Source organism: Emydura macquarii, unplaced genomic scaffold (genome assembly GCF_026122565.2).
Source record: "Emydura macquarii macquarii isolate MOO-44397 ecotype Brisbane River unplaced genomic scaffold, CSIRO-AGI_Emac_v2 contig_267, whole genome shotgun sequence".
Lineage (NCBI taxonomy): Eukaryota > Metazoa > Chordata > Testudines > Chelidae > Emydura > Emydura macquarii.
The window spans coordinates 1,359,693-1,387,684 of NW_027130404.1; the positions used below are offsets into that span (position 1 = coordinate 1,359,693).

General features: G+C 41.5%; 1 protein-coding gene across 1 annotated transcript; it reads right to left on the bottom strand.

The window, feature by feature from the left end:
• Positions 1-243: 243 nt before the first annotated feature.
• Positions 244-27,267, bottom strand: ANXA5 (annexin A5). The gene is made up of 13 exons (XM_067549457.1): positions 27,134-27,267; positions 26,750-26,839; positions 20,781-20,865; positions 19,488-19,582; positions 17,949-18,062; positions 12,715-12,805; positions 11,530-11,609; positions 10,827-10,883; positions 8,451-8,544; positions 6,370-6,465; positions 5,394-5,452; positions 2,946-3,068; positions 244-823 (listed from the first exon to the last, which is right to left on the bottom strand). The coding sequence occupies exons 2-13, from the start codon at positions 26,756-26,758 to the stop codon at positions 761-763; spliced, it is 966 nt and encodes a 321-aa protein (XP_067405558.1). The 5' UTR covers positions 26,759-26,839; positions 27,134-27,267; the 3' UTR covers positions 244-760.
• Between the last annotated feature and the right edge of the window lie 725 nt (positions 27,268-27,992).

Here is a 27,992-nt window from a genome sequence, read left to right on the forward strand (position 1 = left end):
ACTTAGTGTACTTACCTCCAACAATGTTGGTATCTTGAGTCTGGTTTACAGGACCGAACACACAACTTAAAAAACCAAAAAGGGTGTCTAGAGGTCCTAGAGATAGGAAACCACCTATCACATTATTACTTACAATTTCCAAAGAACTGTGAAAATATAAAATGCCATGTGACTGGTAGAAGGATCACTTAGCCAATCTGGAGAAAGAATGGATTTTTGTTGGTCAAAACAGATACAACTGTGTTGGGGAAGGAACAGTTTATTGGTACTTTACATTTCCATTGATAACAGATTCATTCTAATAACACCAAATATATTCTTATACATGAAGGATAATTTCCCTTGGATCACAACTTTAAAGCTACCTTAATATTTTAATGGAAATATAATGAGTTACCATTAACCTTTTTTTTAAAATGTCCTTTAAGACTACATTTTCTTTCAATTCATTTTAGAATCTAAAAAATAATTAGATTCTTGGCTTAGTGCCGATCTCCTATGAAGAGGACACTTGCATAGCCATAAGAGGCACTTCATAAATTCCTGGAGATTGGGATGGACAGACTTCTCCTTGCATGCCAATAGGAAGACAGACTGTATCACTTCAATAACAAGATGCTCATCTGGTACTTTTAACCATTTGGATGCTCATGTGAATGTAAGCGGCTATTAAGCACTAACATGCAAAACATAGCTAGACATGCTAACTGAGGCGCGGCAAGGCGGGAGCAGGTCTGAATCCTTCATGTCACTGACCGCGTTATTCATCCTCTCCACCGCAGAGGAGCAAGAGTGCTTTCCTATAGTCCCCAGATGTATCTTTCTGTGAACGAAATATAGGATTAGGGCTACTCTACACGACAGAGTTTGGTCGACAAAAGTCAGCTTTTGGTGACAAAATGGTGGTGTGCACACTGCAGTGCTCCCCCTGCTGACAAAACTCCCCTGCTTTGGCGACAAAACCGCCTCGACGAGAGGCATAGAGCTTTTTGCAGCAAAATTAGAGCGACAAAACATCAGTGTAGCCCCTGCAATGCATAACTGGGCTTCAGGAGCTATCCCACAATGCCCACGCCCTGCTCTCTGTTTTGAACTCTGCTGCACTGCCTTGCATTCCAGCTACACAGGCATGCATCCCTCCCATTTCAAAGCCCCAGGAAATTTTGAAATTGTTCTGCGTGGAAGGCTCACACAGCTACTGCCCAACTGAGCATGCCAGCTATTGGCAGCAAAACGCACTCTGTAATGCACTACACTGACCCAAAGAGCATTGGGAGGACATGCAACAGTGGTTTAATTACAGCAGTGGCTGTACGCTGGTATAACTTGTGTCGACAAACCTCTGTAATGTAGATGAGGCCTTAGTCACTGAGTCACAACCATAAAAAAAGTTAAAATAAATAAATAAATAAGTCAAACCCAGGAAATACTCCAACAAATGAGAGAGTTTCCACCACAGGAAATCCAACTGTATGACTATCTGCTCAGGAATGACACAAGGAGTTTCTCAGTGATTAATACGTTATTTTTAACATCCAGACTTCTCGTTTAAAGAATAAAAATTCCTGAAAGACTTTAAATGGCAATACTGGAGCTGGGCCATTTACTGCAAGTTACAAACTCATTTCTTCCATGTGTAAACCAACCAACCAAGGGAAAACCATCCCAACCCAAAGCAGTACAGATTAAAACCTTTTTCATATTAGAGGTCACCTCCAATATCTTAGCAGGGGTCCAGTCCTACTCCCATGGCAGTCAAATGGGAAGTACTGCCACTGACTCCAAGGAACAGAGCCTGGCCCCACATGGTAACTTCAAAAGCAATTTGACAGAGCAAAACTGAAGGATTACAGTGTATAAACAGAACTGAATAAGGAATGAAAATAGAGACAATACTATATGAAGAATATTTCTTCAAATATGTGCTATGGAAAAGAGTTATGGCTCATATTAAACAGCTTTTAATGAAAAAAAAAACCCATGGAAATCCTGCAATATCTGATTTTCCTACCAACTCCCTTCCCTCCCACTTAAATTATTATGTCTCTGCCTTTGTCTCTGCAATGAAATTTTCCCTTTGATAATGGTGTAAAGCAGCGATTCTCAACCTTTTTTTTCCCCCCGAGTACCACTCGGGTCAGGTACAGTCAGGTCAAGTACCACTCGACCTGACTGTACCTGACCCAAGTACCACTCGGGGAAAAAAAGGGGCGGGGGGGACTTTCGGCGGCAGCAGGGTTTCGTGGCGGCAGCAGCGGTGGGAGGGGGACATACACGACTTACAGCAGCGGCAGGGTTTCGCGGCGTGGGGGAGGGACTTTCAGCGGTGGTGGGTTAAATCAGGGGAAACAATGCCCTCCGGCGAAACCCTTCCGCCGTTTGCCCCTTTTCGGGGGCAGAGTTTCGCGAGGGTGGGTGGGAGGGCACTTCCGGCAGCGGCGCCGTATGGCTCGCGTACCACCCAGCCTTCTTCGGCGTACCACCGGTTGAGAACCGCTGGTGTAAAGGAAGACTAGATTGTAATTGCAGTCCAGTTCCATTGCACAAAACTGCTTGCACAATAGGGGGAAAAAATGGAGCAGAATCGCATGCAGGATTACAATCCCAGTCCATTTCCTTCTGCAGCAGACAGCACCTCTAAGACACAGAAAATGAAAAGAAAGGAGCCCAGACCAGAAAGGGAAGTGTAAAAAGGCAGGAAAGGAAAATGATCAAGTCTACCCCACTACCATACATTTGAAAGGAAATCTGAAGTTCTCTCTTTTAGGAAATATCGCCCTTTCAAGCTACTCTGGTATTTAAGCCCTTCACAAAAATTCATCCATCACTGTTTTCAAATTTTACCTACACTACATAGGCCCTAAAGAAAAAGTCTTCCATCAGCCATAAATACTATTTTCACCCAAATATTTCTTTATTAGTGAACTGGATTTAAGAGATTGTACCTGAATCATATGATGCAAAGATTTTGCAAAATTCTTTCTGAATTCATGTCTAATGTCCAGCAGATCAATTTCACTCCTCGAAACGATGATTCTGATCAAAGTATCATCATCAGTGCCAGCTCCCTAGTTTAAAAGATATTTAATTATTATTTTAAAGCATCTTTTTATGCTGAGCAGGTATCTTGATCTAGAAAAAGTTGGAGAGCCTTGTATAGTGTGGTTATAACCGGTAAATACATTCAATATACGGTGAGAATATATATGGAGCCTCAAAGAACCACTGCATTGTATTTCTACCTTATTAGCACAAAATGTTTTGTACTTGATCATAAAATATTCAAATTGCAATGTGAAGTAAAGGACTGATGTTATGAAGAGCTCTGTGCCCTGAACATCTGTGAAGTTGAGGATGCTCAGAACCTCTCAGTTCACGCTCACTATCTTGTAGCTTCAGGCCATAAGTACCCAAACCAATGGAGATGATCCAGCTCCAAAAATCAAACAGTATGGTATTTGTATGCTATGCGCATGAGCAGCATCACATTGACTGTTTCACTGACAGCTGGTGCACAAAGCACAGCGGTGACTAATCAAGGCATGTGACTTGCTGTATAAGTCTGAGTCACTGGTAGAAATAACCATTTTGAAAATTATCTGACTGCTCCTATGAATGGAGATTGTGGAAAATTTAGTGCAACTCTGCATGTACTCTGTTCAGACGGGCATTTGTTGCTTTGAAAGAAAGCGTTGAGATATGTCTACATAGCCAAATCTGTGCAAGGCAAGCCTACCCAAGCTAGCTTGACTCCAGCTAGCATTCATAACAAGAACAACGAAGACAGCATAGGCTTCACAGCAGACTAGTGAGCTGAGCACGTACCTAGGGCCCATGCCAGGTTTGTATTACCAGCGCTGAAGCATGCACTGCTCTGTCTTCACTGCTACTGCTACTGAGCTAGCTGGATTCAGGCTAGCTTAAACAGGCTAGTTCATGCATAGATTTTGCTGTGCAGACATACCCTTAGTGAGTTTTAGCACTGGTGACTGGTGCCAGATTGATAGCCTTGAAGTCCCTAACCCCCTACTGATCAACGAGTCAGGTTCACCACAGGCAGTGGCAATGCAAGGTTCTACACATGGTTCCACCACTATCCCTCAACAAGCTCCCAGGTGAGCCCCTACCCTTATCTCTAGTCCCTATTCTCCATATCTAGTCAATCCTTAAACTTTTGGTTGTGATGAGTGTTTTCCATGGTACAGATTTGAATGCTTTAGATGGATGACCGAAGGCCACTCTCAAATTATGCCAGGAACCAAAAAAACCCACTTTTTTTTTTTAAAACCACAATCAAAAAATTTTATGCTGAAGTTATGAGAAAGTGTTCGCCTTATGGCTAGGGTCTACAGATTTTAATATAAAATTAAAAAAAACTTTCTATATGGTTCAATACACCGATAGAAAGGTTTTCTCTTAAATTCTATGGATTTTTAGAGTATTTCTTCAGAGTTTTATTACATTTTTATGCAACCCTATATTTTCATCGCATTTACATTTTATAGGGCTTTTTTATAAGGGCAATAGAACAACTCTTCTTTAAAAAGCTAGATATCACTTCATGATTTCCTCCAAGTAATTACTCATGCTGACATTTTATTAATATATTTTGCTTCTTGATAAACCCATTTTAGACTAAGACCTTGTCTTCACTAAGGAAAAAACCTATGGAGGAGCCTAGACGTTAACCTGCTAACTCACATGAAAACTACCAATAGCCCATTGTCTTCACTAGGATTTTAACTCATGTTAACTAACTCACAATACAAATACACCTCCTAGAAAAAGAAGCCTAAAGGGGAGTATGCATGTGTCGCTAAGAGGGAAGGGTGGGGGGAAGTGGAGAAATGAAGGACTCAGTAAAGTCAGATTGGTGTTTGAGTCTTTTTGGCAACTCCTCTTTTCTTCTCTAAAATGGAATGGGATTTCAATAAACAGTTTAATGAGGAACTAGAATTTTACCTTATAAAGTTGGGACTTGTGTCTATAAATAGTTATCTTAAAAAAGAGGTAGCCAGATTGAGGTCTGCAGATTTCAGAACATAGCCTTTGGTCATTCTCCTTTTCAAAATTTATCGGTCACCTGCAGAAATTACAGCATCCAGCAGAAGGTGCTCCATTTTCAGGCCAGCAGAAGGCTCCTGAGAGTAAGATGGAGCATTGCATACTGGGATATATATGTAGCCTCTCCAGGTAGTGTTTCCATATTGAAGATTCTAGTGCCTGTAATATTGTCGATTTTATACAAACTAGTCACAGCCTGGCAAAATTTGGGTGAATTTAAGATGGTGTCTCTCTTTTTTTAAGAGTACAAAGAGTGAAAGGGGAAGGGAAGAGAGAGAGGGGGGTGTTACGTGGAGGGAAAAAAGGTCATGTGGACAATAAGTACTTACCTTCATGGCATAAAAGAGAGATTCAGCAAAATAACCAGGTACACTTCGGACACATTTCACTGAGAAAATGAATTATTAATAATCAGTTTATATGGAACATATGTTAACAACTTGAGGGGAGGTAAAATATTTTGACTTTCAAATTACACAGTGAATACAAGTTTAAGCTCTGGGGTAGAACTTTCTCAAGTGTGTCCACTCTCTTTCCAACATCTCTCTGTTTCATTTGTGTGGGTTTGTGTGTGCGCTCACTGACTCACAAACAAAAATGATCAGTTTACACCTAAATATTTTTCTGCTAGTCCTTCTTGGGATCTGAAAGGTAGAATGTGTATTTCATCAGCAGTATCGATCCTGCAAGCCAAATTCCACCCTCAGTTACAAATGTGCCAACACATTATCTTCAATACGCTAGCACAAGCAAATGAAGGCAGAATTTGATCCCACAATTAGATATTAGTTAACAGTGCTTTTGATGATGCATGTGGCTGAACATTCTCCCATAGCTGATAACTAGAGGAAAAGCATATTTACCGACATGCAAAATAAGATTCCAAATGAGTTACTTATTTTGTAAGTGGGTTTGCATTTTTACAGTCACTTTTCGACCAAAGCCACGCTTTACAATCAACAATCAGAATAACCTTTCTTAACCTGGGACAGACTAAATGAGACCATTTCTCGAATTCCTGCATCCTAGACAATTTAAATAACTTTACTAAATTCCAGTTCAGCTGGATTTACACTAAGTCAGGATGGCAACAATAAATAAATAAAGTAACTTCGTCCCTTGTGCTACTGGAGATTTTAGAATTTAGGTCATGGATTAGAGAATACAGGTGTCAACTTCACTCAAGCTGTTGATCAGGTTACTCAGCACTCTTTCAATTCCTTTTAAGGAAATGCCATGTCATCTTTGCAGAGCTCATGTTAAAGCTTCTACAAATGGTATATCTGTCGTACAGTTGTTAATTACCAATTGCCAGAAGCAGCTTCTCCAGATCCCCAGAGGTTTCACGGTCAATGGTTTCTTCGATTTGAAAGCCAGAGATAGTCATGTATTTGTCAAATACTGGAAAACAAGGACAAGTACATACTAATGACATGTATGTAAACATTACTTCTCCCACTATCCCCCGCTTACTGCATGCCATTTTCATCCAAGCACTGAATATTATCCACTGCTCATGCCCCATTCTCCAGACACTCTTCCCCCTTCCTTATTTTAAATATCTTTTTCCTTGCAAACTGTAACTGTAGAATACAATTTTTCAGGGAGGAGAATGGGAGAATAATGATGACATCATCTTAGAGAGACCAACTACCTCACCTCCCTAACAAAATTAATCTATACTGGATTATGTGGAACATTCTGTATTTAAACTCAACCAATCAGGCTGCCTGCACCACCAAATCTGACAACTTTCCACAGATGTGAGACAGCCCCTCCATCCAACTACCCAATAGTGCACCTTCTGCTAGGCTGAGCTGGAAGCTAGAAATTCAGGAGTTCTGGTCTCATCTCTACTGACCGCTGTTTATATTTCAGAATACGTCACAGCCCATATCATCGGCCAAGGCCTCATATGCCAGTGCCTTGAAAGCAGTCAAGCCACCACTACCTTACAAACAAACTAACAATGAGATTGCACAAGTTCAGAAGTTATCATAGAGCTGGGAATAGAACGCAGATCTCTAATATGGCAGACAAATTGTATTCACCCTGCCACTCTGCCTTTCAGATTGAATGTGTCAAATATGTGCAGGCTGGTGCATTTGGTTATTATCCTGACTCCCACCTCAAAGCCAGGGATAGAACAGAAGATCCCTGATCTACTGCTGCCTTGCAAATAGTGTAAACCAATGGCAAAGTTCTCCTTCAGTGGCTGGTCCACATAGATCCTTTTTAATCCCCACACCTAGCACAGGCTTCCTGTTAGCTAGAAAGAGTCAAAGGTTGTTTTGCTTTCTAGATGTGACTCATCCCTAAGGAGAGAAAGAGTAAGAAAAAGTTAAAGACAACAGAAGTGAAAACAGGCTAGGGAGTAAGAAACAATAAGTAGCAAAGTGGTAGCCAGGCAAGGCTGTAAATGAAGAACATTTCATTTTGTATTTCCCTCTGAAATTGTCTGTATTCTGCCTATTACACATGTGTTTAACTCCAAGCATACGAGAAGTACCACTGGAGCACCATTCAAATTAAACATTTCTAAAGTGCTTATTACAATTTGGGATGCTATATAAACAACAAAAACCGGTCTTAATTTAGAAGGGGTTCACAAAATTCCATTAGTTTGGCAAATTCTGTGAACACAGAAGAATGATCAAACAAAACCTTCCATTCAAAAGTGCTTCGCCATCTTAATTTGCACATCCTTCTGCATCAGAGTTTGGTAACACAGACATAATATACCCAGAAGGCTGGACAGGGGGGGAAGAGGAAACTACAGTGGAGGGAGGGAAGCAAATACATTAAATTGCCCTTTATCCCACAGAACAGCTTATCTCATTTACAGCTGGATCCAGTCACATAATGACTCATTAGGGAAAATGGGCAACACACATTGTACTATGCTCATTTTCAAGCAAAACTAATAGCACATACACAGACACACTCCAGCTGTCCCCTCAGATCTACACACCCCTCCTCGAACTGGAGCTTTTCGCTGCTACTTTCTAAAGGAAACTATTTAGAGGACACAAAAAGAAGTCCCTTAAGGCAGAGGTAGGAGTGGTGTAAAGGGAAAGGCCCCCACATGGGGGGGAAAAGGGTACACTTTACCAGGGCCCCGAGGCCCTGGGTGACCCAGCCCAGACTGCAACCTCCATGGGTATGTGTATGGGAGGGGGCCCGTGTTACAAGTTTGTACTGGACCTAAAAAAATTATGCTTGGGCCCTGGTAAAGGATAGTGGGTCACAGAAGCATAAAACCATCCACAAGATCAGGGAGCCAGAAACAGTTCCTTCACGGCTCCTCCCCTATGGGCTGCAGTCATCACATATTGGGCACAGCTGAGATTCTGGGTTTTCAGTTCTACTCGCACCACTTTACCTACCCTTCCTTAGATGAGAAACACTTCGAGTCCCCAAGATGGTGATGAACTTTTCTTCATCTGTTCCCCATTTCAGCTCCCCAGCCTTAAACAAGACCTGTTATAAATTTCAAGAAACCAAAACAAAAAGTTAGTTATTTCTTCACACACTCATTTGAAGAACTCTATGCTCCATGACAATTGCAGTTGGAGGGGAGGAAATGTGAGTGATATGTGCCCCTCCCCCCAAAAAAGGAAAAATTGGACAAGCCATATCAAAATGCATTCCAAGGCTCCATCATCGCTACAGCTATTTCTTGCCATCATCCTCCATTGCCCCCTCCTCTCTCTTTTTTAGTTTTAGTTTTGCCATCTGAGTGATGTTCCATCCTCATTAACTTGTTTATGCTCTGAGATGCCCGGCACATGTTTATATGAAGCAGGACTATTACTGTACAGGAGGTACACTCCCAGCACATGTTTTAGAAACATTTCCCCAAAAGATATATTTAAAAGACCCACGTTCAGCCTTCAGCCCTTATGCAATAAAGGTCTCCTTTTGACTGACCCAATTTCCACACGGCACCATATTCAGTAAACTTTACAAAATAGCAATTCATTGAAGGTGTTAACAAGGGTAAGATGCATATAGTAGCAGAAGGCTAGACTGCTGCTCTGGCTAGGAAGCTAGCATTTAACAAAACTTAAAATGCAGCACTTCACTGAGCACCCTCAAAATATACACATACCACAGCCACACATGCCAGACCCACGTGTTTGCATGTTTTTCCTCAACTTTCCAATGCAAATCTAAAGCACACACAAGCAGGTTCCTTGGTGTAAATTTAGCAAGCGCCCATATTTTTCCTCTGCCTGTGTTACATTCTTGACCTAATTTATGATCTAGACCCATCTCTCCAGAGCAGAGTCCAGTGCATCAAACCACAGCTCCTAATCCCTGGCTCCTAGCCCACAATTTGTATTGTGGTAGCACCTCAGACCCCCAGTCATGGACTAGGTCCCCGTTGTGCTCGGCACTATGCGTACAGAAAACATTACACTTAGTTTAGTTTTAGATTTACTTAAAACTGTAGTTTTGGGTGTCTAGAAAAGTCTGCATAGCTGCTGGCCTAGCCTCAGTTAGTGAGACCAACAGAATTCTGTGTACTGAGGCTAGAAGTTTTCTACTTGCCTTGGCTAAATTAATCCATTTAGAGACAAACCCTGACAACAAGTTTCTGTAGATAGGGACGCAGTTACTTGTATCATTAACTAGACTAACTGCCAATCTCTGATTTCCGCAGGGCTGATTTTGAAGCTCAGTATATGGAGATGAAAGCTTTCTGGATTTCTACAGCTCCACATCAGAGGTAGCAACAGAATGGAAGCACATATATTACAAGTATATTTTGCCAATGCCTCTATTAATCTTGTACCAGACCTCTAGCAAGAAAATGTATTTTATTGATCTTGTACTTTACTTTCCCTTCTTGTCTCCTTTTCTGAATAATCTTTATTTTCATTCATCTAGGCCCAAAACCTGGATGAGAAAGTTTTCAGCCCAAAGCTATTTGAAACAGCCAAGATGCAACATGCATTAAATGAACTCTGCAATCAAACAGCTGCAATTTGACCATTATTATGATTAACAACGCCAGTCTGAGCTCCTAAGAGATGCCATTTCAATTATCTTTTTGCTCCTACTCCTCCTTTTCCGGTTTGAAGTGCAGTTCTAAGAGTTGGAGGCAGAGCTATGGAAAATGTAACAGTAGCAGCATTTGATTCCCTGGAAAATTCTTCAGACAGTCATATCTGTGATGGCAGCTGTGGAACTCCCATGTGGTTACAATAAAACAACATATTTGGGTCACTTTCTCTTTTAAGAACTCCACCTTCTTTTGAGTCATCCCTAAACATGAGTAATATGAACGTTTCATTATGTAGTCTATATTACAGGTCCTACACAAGTCTTTCGTATAGAAGTGGGCCTTAGTCAGACCATCAGATTTTAATGAATTAACCTGAATGCCCCCAAACTGTCATCTGCATACACCTGAACATCCAAGTGTTGGAAATCTCCATCTCTCTCAGGCATTTATAATGCTCTCATTGCCATACTATTAAGCATCTCATTTATTAACAGGTAAAACTAAGGGGGGAGGGGATGGGAGAAACAGAGGGGAAGAGAGTCCTAAGACTTGTGTGTGCTTGAAATCTGAATCTCAGTGTTGCAGCTTGCACTACCTCTGTTTTCATATCACTTACAAAAGAAAGGAAGCAACAATCATTTCCATAACCAAGTATTTCCCACATCTGGGTCCCACTTGTGCACCCATTTTGTTTTTATATTAACTAGTATAAAGATGAGCCGAAACACACTAAGAAAAAAAAATCACTTACCTGAGCATCTTGCTCAATCTGACTCTCATCAATTCTCCCTTCAGGGTCTCGATTAGCCTAAAAATAATCCGTTAAAAAAAAAAAAATAAATAATAATAAAAAAAAAAAATAGAGTGTTACACTGACAGGTTTAGTCCAAAACAATGTGGGTCAATATACTTAGCATGAAATTAAACGCCAAATAATCAGCAATTTATGTTTTTCCACAGTCTTATTTCCCTAACCCTCGGCAATAAAATGCTAGCACACAGCATGGTGAATTACATACTCTGCCCAATTAAAAGCAAAAATTTATGTAGCAAGCTCTCTGTTATCTAACAGCTTCTCAATTATACCATTACAAACTGGGAGTTACACCTGTCACTGGGTGTATTAGAGCAGAACTGGATCCTAAAACTGAACCATGATAACTTCCAATCCACTCGGAAGAATCAGACCTGCACCCTGCTACAGCCCCTCCACACAGCTCTAATGTACACCAACTCCCAGGGTGGAGTAACCAATCAACAAATATTGTACCCATCTCCTAGATTTATGTCCAGAAGCACACGAAAATAATTCAAACAGTAGCCTCTTTGTAAAACAGATATAGATTTTGAGTTATCCTTAATCGGTAGTGAAATAAGCTAACACTGTCCTGAATTCTGCAGTCTAATACCCCAATCCCACAGACGCTCATGCACATACAAAAATGACGACTTACCTGAACAAGGACTACTAGCATCCTCTGATAGAAACCTGATGTATCCCCTGTGATATGATCTTCTAAATTGGATTCATATTCTGCAAGAGAACACCACCTTACACAATTTCTCAGCTCTTTCTAATGGAAAGAAGTGATGCTCTCACTAGTCTCCAACAGGCAGAGGAGGCTGAAGGCTCACCTAGTCTGATTATCATCATTTGTCTGATCAGCCTCAAGCAGCCTTATAGGCTCAGGGCCATTTTCTGCCTTCATTTATATCTGCATAACCCAATGGCATGGCAAAGAGGAGGCAAAAGGTAGAATCTGGCCTTATATCAGCATGAGATCACTAAACAAAGTATAACCCAAAGTCAGACCCAGGCTCTGTTCCCATTACTAAAGTCAAGGCAGGCTCCGCGAGCAAACAGTAGTGAAGAATTTTGCACTAAGTACAATCAAGGATCCTGAGGTCTTGTTCAAATGTGAAAAGTTCCCTCTAGCGCAGGAGCCTGTATGCATACATAATTAATTTAGCTAGTTGCCTTTGTTTTTAGGAAGTCCCTGTAACCATGGAGGGAAAGGTTTAGTCCCTGTGAACCAAAGGAAGAGCCATTTGGAGATGGGAAAAGACCCATCACTCTTATTGGGGCTGCTATACTCTAGGCAGCCCATCCCACCCCTAGAAACATATACCCAGCACGGAGGAAGAGTCGCATTGGCTTTAGCATGAGTAGCCTTGGATTGCTCAAAAGAAAAGAGAATCCTGAATGGTGCTCAGGGAAGAAGCAAAAGTCTTAATAATCAACAGTTGATGTTAGATAACAGTTTCAGTTTGATATATGATGCCAATTTCCTCCTTCCCCCATTATTAGAACCACCCCTTTAGAGTGAATAAAATCAACAGAAAAGTGCCAAATTTAAGTGAAATCCAATAATATAAGGAAAAATACTAAACACTACTTCCCAACTACGATTGGGCTAAGAAAGGTTAGACTTTACAGCTGCATCTCAGCATTAGCCTCAGGCATTGCAGAAGTCCCCAACCCAGCAGAATAAAATTCTAATTGTCAGTCTTCATTTTGCACCCTTCGCCCAATCCTCAGTTTTTCCCTCAGCTCTCAAGTACACAGTGTTTAACACAAACATTAAAAATATTAGGAGGGATAAAGAGAGGACACGTTTTCAACTTTGACTCAACTTTACCTTCCAGATAAACTTGTTTTACATTCCGCAGCTCTGTAAGTGTTCTGGAGGCAAGAATTTCAGTCAGCACTTTCTCGTTGGTCCCTGCTCCCTGCATTAAGAGCACAAATACAGAGCAATCGATACAGTGAGAGAAAGATCATTATTTTTTTCAATAAACTCAACAACAGTGTTCCATCTTACAGACTTTGGGGTGGGGGGGCCATACTGTTTTCTACTATCGGTTGCGTACGTTTCTATTTGAAAAAAAAAGTTCAGTTTTCAAGGTCTGATAACATGGGGCCTGATTCAAAGCTCAATGAAAACACCGGAAAGGCTTCTATGACTTCAGTGAGCTTAGAATAAGGCCCAGCAGGCATTTACAACTCCTTTGAAATGAGACAATCCAATTCATAAAATTACTTATAAATATATCCAGAAACAAAAGTCCATCGGGTTATGCACCATCAGTTTCCAAACACATACAGGTAGGTTGACAAAGGAATCTAGGCGTGGCAACACTGAGTATCACCATGCCTAACTTTTAGCCACCTACAAAGATCACTGTGATTTGCAAAACCTGATTTAGGTGCCTTAGCTCCCTGTACAATGAATGGGCAAGGAGGCGCCCCAGACTGGAATGCACAAAAGCCAGCAGCTCCCTGCCTAAGCAACCAAGGCACCTTAGCCCAAGGCAAGGAGATGCCAAGATGAGAATTGGGTCCTAATCCCCACCTCACTCTGGGTTCTACACCTAAGTCTGGGCTACAGGGAAGCACCTCTCTCTGCATGGCAGTCTTACCTGCAAACCCTCTCTTGGCATTAGACACCTACACTGTTTTCGCAAGGAGGAGTTTCCTTATAATCTCTAGCCCTGTGGTAAGGATTTACCTGGGATGTGAGAGACCTCCGGTTCAAGTCCCTCCACCACCTGAGGGGCAGAAGGGATCTGAACAGGGATCTGCCACCTCTCAGGTGAGTGCCCTCACCAGTGAGCTATGGGATATTCTGCTGTTGGGCTCCCTCAGTCTCTCCTGTTGAAGTGTGCTGCTGTGAATAAATAAAAACATTCATTGGAGCAGGGGTACTGGATCCTCAATCTCCCACCTCCCACATGGATGCCCTATGCACCAGGCTACAGAGTCATTTTCAGGACTGTACATTCTCCCTTCCCACCCACCCCCTCATCATCTTTATTTACTTATCCATAGCTTCAACAGACGAGACTGAGGGTCCTCCATCAGAATAATCTACAGGCCAGTGGTTAGGGTTCTCACCTGAGACTTCAAATCCTTTTCTCCTCATTAGGCAGATAGGGGACTTGACTCAGGGTCTCCCACATCTCAGGTAAGTGTTCTAACCACTGGGCTAAAGGTTATAAAGGAAAGTCCTCCCCTTCCTCCTCCCCCTCACTCCTCTGGCCATTTTGTGAGCTCACTTCTGAGGGCCTAATCCCATAGGTGAGCTCTGAGCATGCTTACCAGATCAGGCCCTGCAGCCAAGGAAAGCGAAGGGGTACCTATCTTCCCCCAGCTTTTGCACAGCACTGGAGCTTAGGCTCCAGATGCCTACCGTGAGGCAGCAGTGGGTACGCTCACAAGTAGAAATATAGGTGCTGAGGGAACTTTTACTGCAAAAATGTAGATGCTGAACAAGCTTAGGTGCCCACAGGTCTTGGCAGCATCCGAGTGGGCCTTTTGTGAATCCCAGTGAGGCCTGATTCTGGGATTTAGGCACCTAAAATGGAAGTTAGGCAACTAAATCCTTTTGTGAATCTAGCCCATTTTCTTTCTTTCTTTTTTTTTTTTTTTTAAAAGAGAAAAGAATGTTAAGAGTCTCACCAGCTTTGTTCAATATTATTTATTCTATTTTAATGTTGAGTGTTAGAGGGAAAAGAAAAATAAATCTTGCTTCGCTATTCATCCCTGCTCTCCTACAACTCTCAGGTCTGCCAATTTTTCTTTGCTTTTTATTTTTGAACCAACTGAAGAGGAGGAGTGCACAGGGTTTTTTTGCATCTTCTCAGCTAGGCATCTTCTTGTTTCTATGTTCAATGTCATTTCTCCTTCCCTCTCCAAATATTATTTTAGAGAAGTTAAAAAGAATCCCAGACTCCAAAGTCAATATTTGGTTAAAAGTTCCAGAGGGGTAGCCATGTTCGTCTGTATACCGCAAAACAACGAGAGTCCTATGGCACCTTAAAGACTAACAAATTTCTGCGGGCATAAACTTTCGTGGGCTGCAACCCACTTCATCAGATGCATGAAGTGGAAATCACAGATAAGAGGTGTGTGTGTATGTGTACACATACATCTTCCCCCCCTCCCCCCCAAGGGTAAGAAACCTAACAATGGGGAGGGCAAGTGCTAACAAAGTTAAATGAGACCTATTCACAACCGTTGATTAGAAGGTGAGAATGTGTGAACAGTGACAATTTATCTCATTACAAGAAGTACCATTCCAAGTCCCTAATCAGACCCAGTCTGATTGTGTCAAGTTTGCATATCAGTTCCAGTTCTGCAGTTTCTCTCTGAAGTCTGTTTTTGAAGTTTTTTTTTGCTGAAGAATGGCAACTTTCAAGTCAGCTACAGAGTGTCCTGGGAGATTGAAGTGCTCTCCTACTGGTTTATGGATATTCAATTTTTTATGTCTGATTTCTGTCCATTTATTCTTTTGCATAGTGACAGTCCGGTTTAGCCAATGTACATGGCAGAGGGGCATTGCTGGCACATGATGGCATATATTACAATAATAGGTGTGCAGGTGAATGAGCTCCTGATGGTGTGGCTGATGCGGTTAGGACCTGTGATGGTGTCACCAGAGTCAATGTGCGGGCAGAGCTGGCAACGGGGTTTGTTGCAGGGATAGGTTCCTGGGTTAGTGTTGTTGTATGGTGTACGGTTGCTGGTGAGTATTTGCTTCAGGTTGGAGGTCTGTCTGTAAGCAAGGATAGGCCTGCCTCCCACGGCTTTAGCGAGTGAGGAATCATCTTCTAGGATAGGTTGTAGATCCTTAATGATGTGTTGGAGAGATTTTAGCTGGGGGCTGTAGGTGATGGCCAGTGGTGTTCTGTTGTTTTCTTTGTTGGGTCTGTCTTGTAGCAGGTGACTTCTGAGTACCCGTCTGGCTCTGTCAATTTTGGATAGGATACTATGCTCTGCAGGAAGGTCCTTGGAAAAACAGTTTACATAACTAACCTATTAACAAGTATGTTGACAGAGGTCTTGGGAGTTTACACATCCAGGTCACTTGGCCAAGCACTAGATAGTACCATGTCAAGTTCAATGTTCTCTGGTTTAACAAGTAAGTTCTACAAACAATTCAGAGACATCGATTTTTTATCCTCTGGCCTTCAAGATTGATAATGTCAGGGACAAATAGCCACACTGCCTCAGAAAAGAAGTCACACCGAATATCATGTTTAAACTCTAGTACTAGATAGGTAAAATAGAAAACCAGTACTATCTGCTTGTTTTTTCCCTAAAAAGGGAGTAATGCATTTAGCCAAAAAGAGAATGGTTACAAACTTACAGGAGTTTAATTCTTCTTATGTATTAATAGTAAATTTTTAGACCTGATTCAAAAAGTATAAATATCTGCCCATACATTTTAACTTAGAGCACCAATTTACAAGAGCACATCACTGACTAACCCAATTCTGCTCAAGGTACAGCTTCATCACTCTCTCTGGTGTAAATTTACCCATTGTTAAACTTTTGGAAAATATTAAAAATGGAGGGGGTGATATGGAGGTGAACATGATCAAACTAGAGTGGCCTGGAGAGATTAGTGCAGACCTATACAGGGAAAAGTAAGTAAGTAACAAAGATACCCAATGAAGGGATAAAACCAAATATCAACCACAACTGACAGCATATTTGTGCACAAGAGGATATCTATCTTCAAGAGGGGTCAACAACAGACATTTGGAAACCATTGCACTAACCTTTATCAACAACCATGGACAATCTGTGAACCTTACATTTCCTATTATAATATGAGTAAACTGTCTTTTCTGTAAAAATAACGAGAGTTCTGTGGCACTTTAAAGACTAACAAATTTAATTTTTGTAGGCATAAGCTTTCGTGAGACTCTGCTCACTTCGTCAGATGCAGAGGTAGAATGATACAGTTAATAGGAAAAATAGATATACAAGTGCATAGAGAACAATGGGGGAGGTGGATGAAAGCCGGGTACTTGAGGGCTAATGACAGTCATTGATTAGGAGGTGAGACTGGGTGAGCAAAGCAATTACCTCTTGTAATGGGAGAGCCATTCCAGATCTCTGTTTAAACCCAGTTTGAATGTGTCAAGTTTGTAGATCATTTCTAACTCAGCAGTTTCTCTTTGAAGTCTGTTTTTGGAGTTTTTTTGGAGAAGTACGGCGACTTTCAGGTCAGTGACAGTGTGTTCTGGGAGATTAAAGTGTTCTCCCACTGGTTTATGGATGTTATTTTTTATGTCTGATTTGTGTCCATTTATCCTTTTGCGTAGTGATAGTCCAGTGTGGCCAATGTACATGGCAGAGGAATGGCTCTCTCATTAAAAGAGGTAATTGCTTTGCTCACCCAGTCTCACCGCCTAATCAATGACTGTCATTAGCCCTCAAGTACCCGGCTTTCATCCACCTCCCCCATTGTTCTCTATGCACTTGTATATCTATTTTTCCTATTAACTGTATCATTCTACCTCTGCATCTGACAAAGTGAGCTGAGTTTCACAAAAGCTTATGCCTACAAAAATTAAATTTGTTAGTCTTTAAAGTGCCACAGAACTCTGGTTGTTTTTGCTGTATACAGACTAACACGGCTACCCCTCTGGAACTGTCTTTTCTGTGTGATGCACAATAATTTTATATTGAATGATGCAGCAGAGTAGTTTTTTTAAACAAAAAACCCCACTACACTGATATTAAGTGCTACTAAGTGAGACAAGTCTCAAGGTACATACTTCTTAATGCCCAACTCCACAGACACTGTTCTTTTAACAGAAAATAAGCTTTTCTTTGAAAACACTGAAATTTCTGTAATTCTTGATTTCTAACCTACTGCTATTATTCAGGTGAATAAGAAGAAATTAAGTCAAGTCCTGAAAATCAAAGTTAGAAACATGAATGTAATCAGTATAGCATGTGTTATTAACATTAATATGAAATCTCTAACTTAAAGAAAGGAAGCAGAATAATTTTTAAAGCAACAAGATTGAAGCAAGAAATATTCCATTCAATATTTTCATTTTCTCCCACTCATTTTACCTTAAGGGCATGCTTCAGTTCATAGGCATCAAAAAGTCGTGCTGGTCTCATCAAAGCCACCATCAGGGTTTCAAATTTGCCAGTCAGTTCTGATTTCAAGTCATCTACAAGATCCTAACTCACAGAATAAACAGTGCTACAATTAGTAAGGAAGCCATTTCAAATGGTATGCAAACTAGCATATTGCTGAGCCATTGCTATGTTTTTTGAAACAGGGAAAATCCAGTGGGGAAAGTGTAGCTAAAAATCTAAAGTGAGGTAGACAATGCATAGGCATTTTGTAATACAGTCACACATTTTGGTCTGTGGGTTAAAGAAAATACTTTGGTGAAGCTCATTTGAGGAGTAAAATTATTAGTTTAAAGCAAAACCAGAATACTAACAGGATAAAAGGAAGGAACTAATACAACTTCAGCAAATGGAGGAGATTTTTACATATTAAAAAATACTGGTTTTAACAGTTAAATGTCCACACACACACCCCTTCAACTATCTTACTCATATTGAAGATAAGAAAAAAGGCTGAGATTTTCAACGCTGAGTCTAAATCCCCTAGATAGTTTTGAAAATATCCCTCTAGATTTGGAGAACCTCCACCCTACTCCCCAAAAGGGCCAGATTTTCTGTATCAAGCACCCATAACTTCAACTGAAGTCAAAGGGAATCACAGTGCTCAGCACCTTTGAAAATTAGCCCCACAATCCCTTCTACTGAATCACCACCAGTTCTGTTTGTTTCATTACTTGTGTACAGGTTTTTCCTAGTACAAGCTTTTGATTTTTAGAATGCTTGAACATTTATTTATCCTTGTTACCCATAATGCACACTTGTATTCTTAATTTCTTTAGCATCTTACCTGCTAACTATTCTAATTATTTGGGAAGAAATAGAGTTTAGTATGACTCGTAGCAATCATAGTGCTTTTTTTATTTTGTTTAGCTACAAGTGGCGGGGAGCGAGTTAAAAAACAAAACAAAACTGTATTCTCTGACTGCACTTGCTATTTGAAATAAAGGTCGGACAGACAGAAGATTTAAGGAGAGGTGCACTTTATCCAACAGTGATAGGATAAGGAAATTAGTTGTTCGTGTTTCTCTTATATACACTTCTATCCATCCACCAACAAACGAGGGTTTACTCTCTCTTTTTGATAGTTACAAAATGTGACAGAAATAAAGGCACTAGAAAATTCTGTCATCACATTATCACTTTTCCCACTAGTTCAAGAATCACCTGTGGCATCGAAATACTTGTATAGTCTCTGCATATCAGGAATGAGGATCAGTCCTTGAAGCGTACAAAGAGTGACAGGAAAGTGAAAAAAGCTCTTTGGACTAGAGAATGTAACGTCTGTGTGATAATCTAAATGGAATCATTGGTGATTAAGAATTTTTTACAAAGAAGAAGTCAGGCAAACAACAGAACCACAGCTCCTCGTTAAATGAACATTCTACAAGAGAGTGATGGACAGTGGAGTGTGCCTCACAATTTTAGTGTTCCACTCAGCTGATTTTAAAAGTACTTTCTTCCTCTTCTTACCCTGCCAAATAAGGTTTTAAAAGCAGCTGCAATTTGCTGGCGTTGAGCGTTGCTTCTGGCTGTAAGGATCTTCATGATGGCCTCTTCATCGGTACCTGACGTTTTTTGAAGAGGGGGGGAAAGAACATGAACAATTATAAAAATTTTTCTAAAGAACGAATGGTGTGAACTTTGAAAGGGCTCAAACGTTAAGAAGAGTCATCAAGTCAAAGATAAAAAGCAGACAGCCGTTTAGTTAAATAGCCACACTGATGAAAATTTCAGTACACCTCAAGCCATGCATTAGATTCAGACGCACTGCTATGACAATAAAATGGATGGACTTCTAACATGCTGCTCTCAGGCAGGAAACCACTGCAGGCACAGCTCCCAATATGAAAGGCAGCAGCTATGGAAATTAATCATACTTTGTACAGTACTTCTATAAAACCTCTCATCGGTGACTCTCAAAGTGATTTACTTCAGGCTAAACATACCCCTGGAGTTAACACCAAGGATGCCTCTAGCCCATTAACCCTGATAGGGTACAGATATCCTGTTCTTACTTTATGTGCACCAGATTGCAAAGCCCTTATTCACACTGAGCAGTTACTATTCCCATTTAAATTAATGATGCAGCATGAGAAGGGGCAACACGGTGTGGTCCTACATGGATCAACTCAGGTACAGAGAGCATACCCACGCCTACCCAAGCTCAGAGAGGGCTAGATTCATATAGTCCTACCAGCCCTTTGTTCTAGTTATACTGATGCAAAGGGACCATAGGACTGGGCTAAGTATCCCCAAACAATAGCACCAGGAAAGGCGCCTCTCCATAATACCCAGAGCTGGTTATTCCAGCTCCACGTTACCCTCACAAAAACTCCTGATGTAGAGGTCCGGCCAGAGGAGGAAAAGGGTGGATTATAGTGGCAGAAGTGTAACAAGAGCACTCCCTACACCTCCCGATTCCCTCCTGCTGCTGGCCTCACAGAGACCAAGGGAGTAGGGGATGCAAACTAGGGCAGCAGCTTTGAATAAGGGAAGTGGCTTGCACCTCCCATATCTCCCTGGGCCAGGCCAGGGGTGTATTCTCTTGAGTGGCAGAACCAGAACAGGAACAAACCTTGACTCTTGTGATGGGATTATAACACTATGAGCACATGTAAAAAATAAAAATCTCTTTTCTTTGTTTGCTTTAGCCAGCGTAAAACTTCAGATATAGCCATTGCACTGTGTCAGAAAATGACAATGAAGAGCTTCCCTAGCTGATGGGAACAACTCCCTCTGAGCTGTCATATACATAATTCTTACCCAATCCTTTCATTGCCTTACGGAGAGTCTCAGCATCAGCTCTGGCATCAAAACCAGCAAAGTCCTTCACCGTGCCGCTTGAGAACTAAAAAAGAAAAATGCCATGAAGCAGCAGGTATCAGCTTATTTAAATAGTCCACTGCATGTCTGCTTTTAGGATCCAAGCTGTGAGTTGGGACGGAGATCTGAATATTAGCACTTTTCTAGCAAAAAATTTGTTTAAACCAGTTCCTGCTATCATGTCTAAATACAATACTTACTAGAAAGGTGCTAACGTGTATTCAGTTCAGTGTATACAGGAGCTACCAGGGGCATGGGTCCATTTGCATAAAGGTAGCTTGCAAGACCAGGGCCTTAAACATTAGAAGCTTAAAGCAACACAGCAGCATGGCACCTATAACAAACCATACCATTTGGGGCTTTACATTTACATACAGGACATGTCCTAGGAAGAGTTGTACACAGATCCCTAGGGACTCTTGGGCAGCTTTAAAAGAATAGACTCCAGACATAGAACACAAGAGGTACATCACTTATTTAGAGAAAAGGATGTTATGGATCTGTCACACCGCACCACATTTTAAGAAGTTTGATGTTACTCTTCTGAAAAAAAAAGTGTGACACTTTAAACTCTACAATGGTTTTCAACTTTACTTCCTTAGACATGAACCCCTTTTAATTATTGAATGGCCCAGCTAAATTTGGTCAGAAGTAGGTCACAATTAATAGGAAACATAGGTGACAACATAATAATGAAGGGGTCAGCACATGAGCACACACGCGCACACACACACGATTACACCCTGTTTCCATTGTACATCACCTTCAGAAGGCCTTTTTTAGAAAAAAATACATGAGAATTAGCCACCCTTATGGAAAAGTCCCATAGAGCTTAATGGGAGTTATTATGCAGTAGTTATATCTCTGATTGGCCCCTCTAAACACTGCAGAGCAAGGCCCCATCATGCTAGGTAGATAAAATTCCTGCTCCCAAAATCTTACAATTTTAAGACAAGTGATATACTAAGGATGGGAGAGAGGGAAGCACCAGAGCAAATGCAATCTACATATACTTTTTTCTTTTTCCCCCCAAGTCTAGTCATCATTCACGGGTGAGATTTCTTGTAGGTATCACAGCAGAAAGGCAGCAATCAGCACAACAATGATGTTCCATGTATAAGGCATAGAGTGGAAGAATGCACAAAGATATTTGTTGGAGAAGTGGACGGTCGAGAGTGGTATTGTTGGCAGAGCAGAGGTGGTGGATAGATGTAAGAAACAGGAATTAGTAAGTAGAGAAGGGTAGAGCTATAAAGGGCCCTGAAAGTGGATAAAACCAAAAGGAATCTCTAGAATTTCCTCTGAAAACCAATTTAATAGAAAGAGAGAGACTTTCTATGCCTGTTTTTTAAATCTGCCAGAACAATTATCTTCTAGGTTTCCATAGTAGGGATATAATCCTCTATTAACCGCCATAAGATGCTTTAAAAAACACGTATAAAAATACTGTACATTTTCAATTAAATTTTATAAGACTTTTACTATCAGGGCAAGAATTTAGGTTGCCCTTATTCTAGATTTTCATTTCAAATAACCTGCAGCAGTGTATTGAATAATCCCAGGGCCTTCTCAAAGACATGGCTTCTTATACCAAATCCTATGCCTCCTATTTTAGCTAAGTCTGTTGTCAAGAAGCTTTCTGTATATCAGCTGAATATTCTTCCCCCCAAAAAATGTCAAACAACATTCAGGTACAGTTCAAAATACCAACAAGGACACAAAATTACTGGAGAAACACAGAAAATAATTTATTTATTTCTCATCAAACATATTTTTACAAGATATGAAGCCGTCTGGCCTCCAAGAGGAAGTCCTGTCCTCAGCTCAGCAATTTCAATTACACAGTGCTATTGTTACAAGTTGGTGGAAATGATTTTGCACTGGAGGGAGAGAGAGAAATCAGCTAGAATGGAAAGGAGAAAGCGTAGAACTGGCAGGTGAGCTGAGTAACCAGCATCAATGCACACTGGAAGTAATTAAGTTTCTCAAGCCAAATTTGCATCATGCCCCAGTGGGAGCATTGCCATGTGTCTCAAGTTGATTTCATCTCATACTTTGAGAAGCACTAGGGTAAACAGATATAACCAGTATCATATCAGCATTTAAACATACACAGTATCACTTTGTTTAATAGCAGCAATATAACGTTTCTTCAGTTCACTGCATACTTGAGGGATGAGATACTTCCCTTACACATTTTATTTTTTCATTTCAAACAAGCTTTTTCAGTGTAGTCCATTAGGCCTCACATTTAGAAAGTGGTGTCCTATTTCTAGCCTGATGTATAATTAGATGAGCAAAAGAAAACCTAAAGGGAGTCACCCTGAACAATTCCTCAACCTCCTTTCAATGATCCTAAGTTCCTTTGTCATCTTTTAGCTGAGTTACACATAACGATACTAAATATCTTTGATCAAAAGTCACTCTCTCCATCACCACTTTTCAGTTGTGTTAACTAAAGCAAATCTTTCATAATTCTCACTTGCAAACCATATCGTAGAAAGCCTCTATGTTTACTGAGTTCCAGAGGGGTAGCTGTGTTAGTCTGTTTTTAGCAAAACAGCGAGAGTCCTGTGGCACCTTAAAGACTAACACATTTATTTGGGCATAAGCTTTCGTAGGCAGAAACCCATGACACATGCATGATGCATCCAGCGAAGTGGGTTTCTGCCCACGAAAGCTTATGCCCAAATAAATGTGTTAGTCTTTAAGGTGCCACAGGACTCTCGCTGTTATGTTTACTGAGGTTGCGCAAAGATTCCTGACATTTTTTGGCACAGATGTGAGCTAAAAAACCATTCTGGGTATTAGGGTTCATTTTCATACTAGACTTTCCACTGTGAAGCAAAGTGGCTACAGCCTAAACTGCCACAGTATGTATGTATTGGACTTATAAAATGAACCCTTCCACATAACTCCTTTTAGACAGGAGCAGGTTTACCCTTCCACGTAGCTTACTTATACTAGTCTTAGAAGTTGCATCTGCAGTAGGAAGTTTTGTACCTATTTTCCAGCACTGGTGCAAGCACTAATGCAGAACAGAACTCATGTGTTTTCAGCCCTGTGTTACACAACATTGCTCATTCACCTTTTTAGAACTCTTCAGTATGACCCAGCAATCTGACTATGGTGTGACAGGCTCACGTGAGCATGCTAGACTTAAAAAAATCCATATTAAAATCTTCCACACACAGCCTTTTCTGCAGTCTATTCGTAATTTGGATTTTCAGTCCAGGTTTCTCACTCCTGAGGCCAGCAGGCAAGGGCTGAGAACTCTATGGTGGCAGTGGACTCAAGCCAGGGGCTGGAGGAAGTGCTTTGCATTTCTCTAAAGTGATTCCCTTTGGCTAGTGAAGGAGGGGCACTGGAGATGTGCCAAATGGAAACAGTCAGTCTTCCCCTCACTGAGAAAGATGGTGGCCACAGACATGGAACACTGAAGACTGAGGGGCAGACCCTCAGCTGGTGTGAACTGTCATAGCTTCATTGAAGTCAATTATCTATACAACTGGACTTCAGTGGAACTAGGACAATTGACAAGCTGCGGATCTGCCCCGAGGGCATAAGGTTAGGGAAATCAGGAGCTTCTCTGAGCTCTGAACATGGATGCTCAAGATTTCTTCAAACAAAAAACTACAGCCCTATGCAAACCTAATATGGATTGCTAGAGTTTCGAACAAATGAAGTTCTGATGCTATATTATCAAAAGACAATTTAAAGTTTTTGCATTTAGTAAAGCTTAAAATTTATAAAGAAGCAGTTGAGACACTTCCAAATACAGCCCTCCATAGCAACATAAACACAGAGAGAGGGAAAAAACAGCAACATGAACATGTAAAAACTAGAGGTCCAGTCTAGTATTGTTGATGCCCATGGAATGATGTCCAAGATGCCCTTTGACTTCAATAAGAGCTGGATCAGGCCTTAGAGACCTAGGAGCAGATCTTCAGCTGATATAAATGGTCAGAGCTCCACTACTTCAAACAGAGCTATGATAATTTACGTCAACCAAGGACCTGCCCAACGGTCATATCTCAGGGCTAGATTTACAAAGCTACTACACCGACGTTTTCAAAACCACCACTCAGCAGTCACTAACCTGGTAGGTAGCTCAAATTCCCTATATGCCTAAATCTCCCTGCAAGACATGTGCAAAGCCACCTAAATCCTGACTCCTCCCCACAGTTAATGAACAGCTCTGAGCCCTAGCTTATGCCAAAGCCCTGATGAGATTTTCAGCTTAGGGGTTTCCCTACCTTATCTCCCCAGCCACGTTTGACCCAGTACTTGTTCCCAGAGTACACATACCCTATTCACATGCCCCATGCAGAAATGTAAATGTCTCTACAGTTAGGTGGCACCTGAGTAGAGGTTTTGCAAATATCAGTGGTGTCTAAATGCTGGACTTAGGTACCTAAAGAGGCAGATAAGCACCTAAGTCTCTCTGTTAATCAGTCTGAAAGACTGAAATAGTACATAGTATTTTCACATGTGGAACTACTATTTATTAGAGCATTGCAGAATAAAGTCTACTTCAAATGGAAGCTAAATTAAAAAAACTGAATTGCCTCTCATGGCTTTTTAAACAGGGGAAAGAAGAAAATGTGGTCCCAAGGCTAAAGGCGGTTCTGTACAGAGTCAGTGAGGTTCCATACAGGTGCTAGTGATGTTTTTAAGTCCAGGGTATACAACCCCAAGCCTACAAACGTTTACACATGTGCTTAACTATACTACCATTAGCTTTGGAACCATTCCAAACTCCTAGGAAAATGAAAGCCAAAGCAATCCAATCCCCTTGGTTTAAAAAAGGTAAAGTTTAGGGAATTAGTGTTTAAATCAGTAATGATTTCAATTAAATATAATTTACCTAAATACTAAGGGTTGTTAAATAGGTACATTGAGGCTAAAAGCTATTGCTAGAAGTTTCATTAATGTAAGAATGCATAATTAAATACTTCTAGAAACATTTTTGTACTAATTAGAGTGCACACTTTGAATGTGCTCATACATTTGATAACTCATGTAAACAGTCTAAAGTTATGAACCAGCAGTTTTAAATTTGTTTTTTGGCTTTTCAGACATTGTGGAATATTTAGGTTTGATGTGATTGTGTAAGGTTATTGTTTTGTTTGTTTTTCAACTATAACTGTTTAGCCTAAAACGTTATACAGACAACTAATCACTGAAAATGAGTGACCAATAACAAAGTAAAACACAAGATACTGGAAGAGGCATAAAAAACATTTTGAGGGGAAAAAATGGCTGAAAAAGCTGTAGAACATATTAACAGCCTAAAGAGTTTAGCATAACAAAAGTCTGTGTTGAAGAGCAGTTTCACCACACAGACTAAATGGCAGGAAAGAGTAAAAAAGTAGCCTTAACTCCAGCGGAAAAAGGCTACACCCACTCAAAACAGAAATATGTAGCACAGAAAACTTGGCTAAATTAAACGAAACTGGGAGGAAAAAGTTAGTCTGATGTTTGTCTCACATGACTATGATGAGTTGTCCTAGTTCTTGTTTCAGCATCTTTGGGGTGGGTTTATTAGAGATAGACCAAAAGGTTTTTAAAGAAGAAGAAAACCCGACAGTTTAAGAAAGAAAGTTCCTTAGCCTTTGGAGAAGTTTGAAGAGAGCCCACGTCATTCACTCCTGCACTTTTAACATATTTCCACTACACCGAAGTGGAGCTGTGGTTAAAAACAGCAGCAGCAACAGAAAGCCTGGGCTGTGAGGAATAATGAAGGCAGCACCAGCCAGAAAAGGGAAGCCAGAATGGATTTAAAGCAACGGGATAAATCATCAGAGTAGGTCAAATGCCCCTCCAGCGTGGGTTTGCCACGCACAATCAGTCACCACGGCAATGCAGAAGCTTTTGACTTTAGAAAGCACAACGTAAATGTGACTCACCTTTGCCATGGCTCCTGAGGATCAGCGGGCAGGAAAGCGAGTGTGCAAAGCCTGGAACGGACGAGAGACGGTGCGCGCCCTGCGTTCACCCTGGTGGAGGAAAGAGAAGTTAGCTGGAGCCCGGGGCTAAGAGGACAGCAGCTGGGAGGGCCCGGCTCTGTTCCCAATCCGGAGCCGCTCGGCCAGCCACAAACACGTGACTTTGGGAGGCTGGAGTTTCTTCTACTGGGGAAAACGAAGTAAGGAAGCCAGGGCCAACGCCCCGCTCCCGCAGAAGGGCCGCCCCGTTAGCACCTCTCGGACACAGCCTCCCTCCCGCAGCCCGCTGCAACGCAGCCTACAGCTGCTCCTCGCCCCACGGTAATCACCGCTCCCGTTACTCACCGCCGCTGGCAAGCGGATGTCCCCAGCCTTGGCTCCCGGGTGTAGACGCGAACCTGGAGCGCTGTGGCTGCTGAACAAAAGAAGAGCCGCACCCGCCCCGTGCAAACCAGCTCTGCCCCCCTCCAACGTTAGCCACGCCCGCTGCTCACATCCCCCCTCCGGGAGTCCGGAACCGAGCTCGCAGCCAACACCCTGGGCGCGCTGGCTGCTGCTGCTAGCCCAGTTTCTCTGTGCATCATCCCATCCCCTTGCCTGAAAGAGACTCAGCCAGGCTGGGCTCCAGGCAGAGAGCGGGGCCTCGAGAGTATTCCCCCCCCAAACTGACTAGCCACACACGCCTGTCTGGGTTAGCGAAAGGAGGAGGCACACGGGCAAGAACTGAGTTTAGGCAGGCTGCTGGCCTGAGCAGCTGAGAGCATGTGAGGGGAGATGGGGTGGGAGGATTAAAAAAAAATCTAAGGACTATCAAGCCTTCACTGGTTTTTATCAACTCTTCACTGGTTTTGCTCCTGAATGATGTTGGGAAAGCCACGGACTGGCTGGAGAGGGGTTTTTTTTCAGCCATTGACGCAAAGGAGATGGTGGCAAGTTAACAAAGCAAAATGTTCTCCCCACAGTTTGCCTGGTGTTGTTTAACATCTGTGTATTGACGAGCAAAACTAAGTTTTAAAGAGGCTGACTAAAAACCTTTTCCCTCCCCTGCACGGGTCTTGTGGCCTTGATACTTGTCCAGAAAACACAGAGTAGTCCACACCTACATTTCTAAGGGGGCAAAAAAGGGCAGAAATGAAAAAAAAATATTTTGGGTCTTCTTTATACATCACAAGGGCACTCACTGGTGATTGCCTTTAAAGGACAG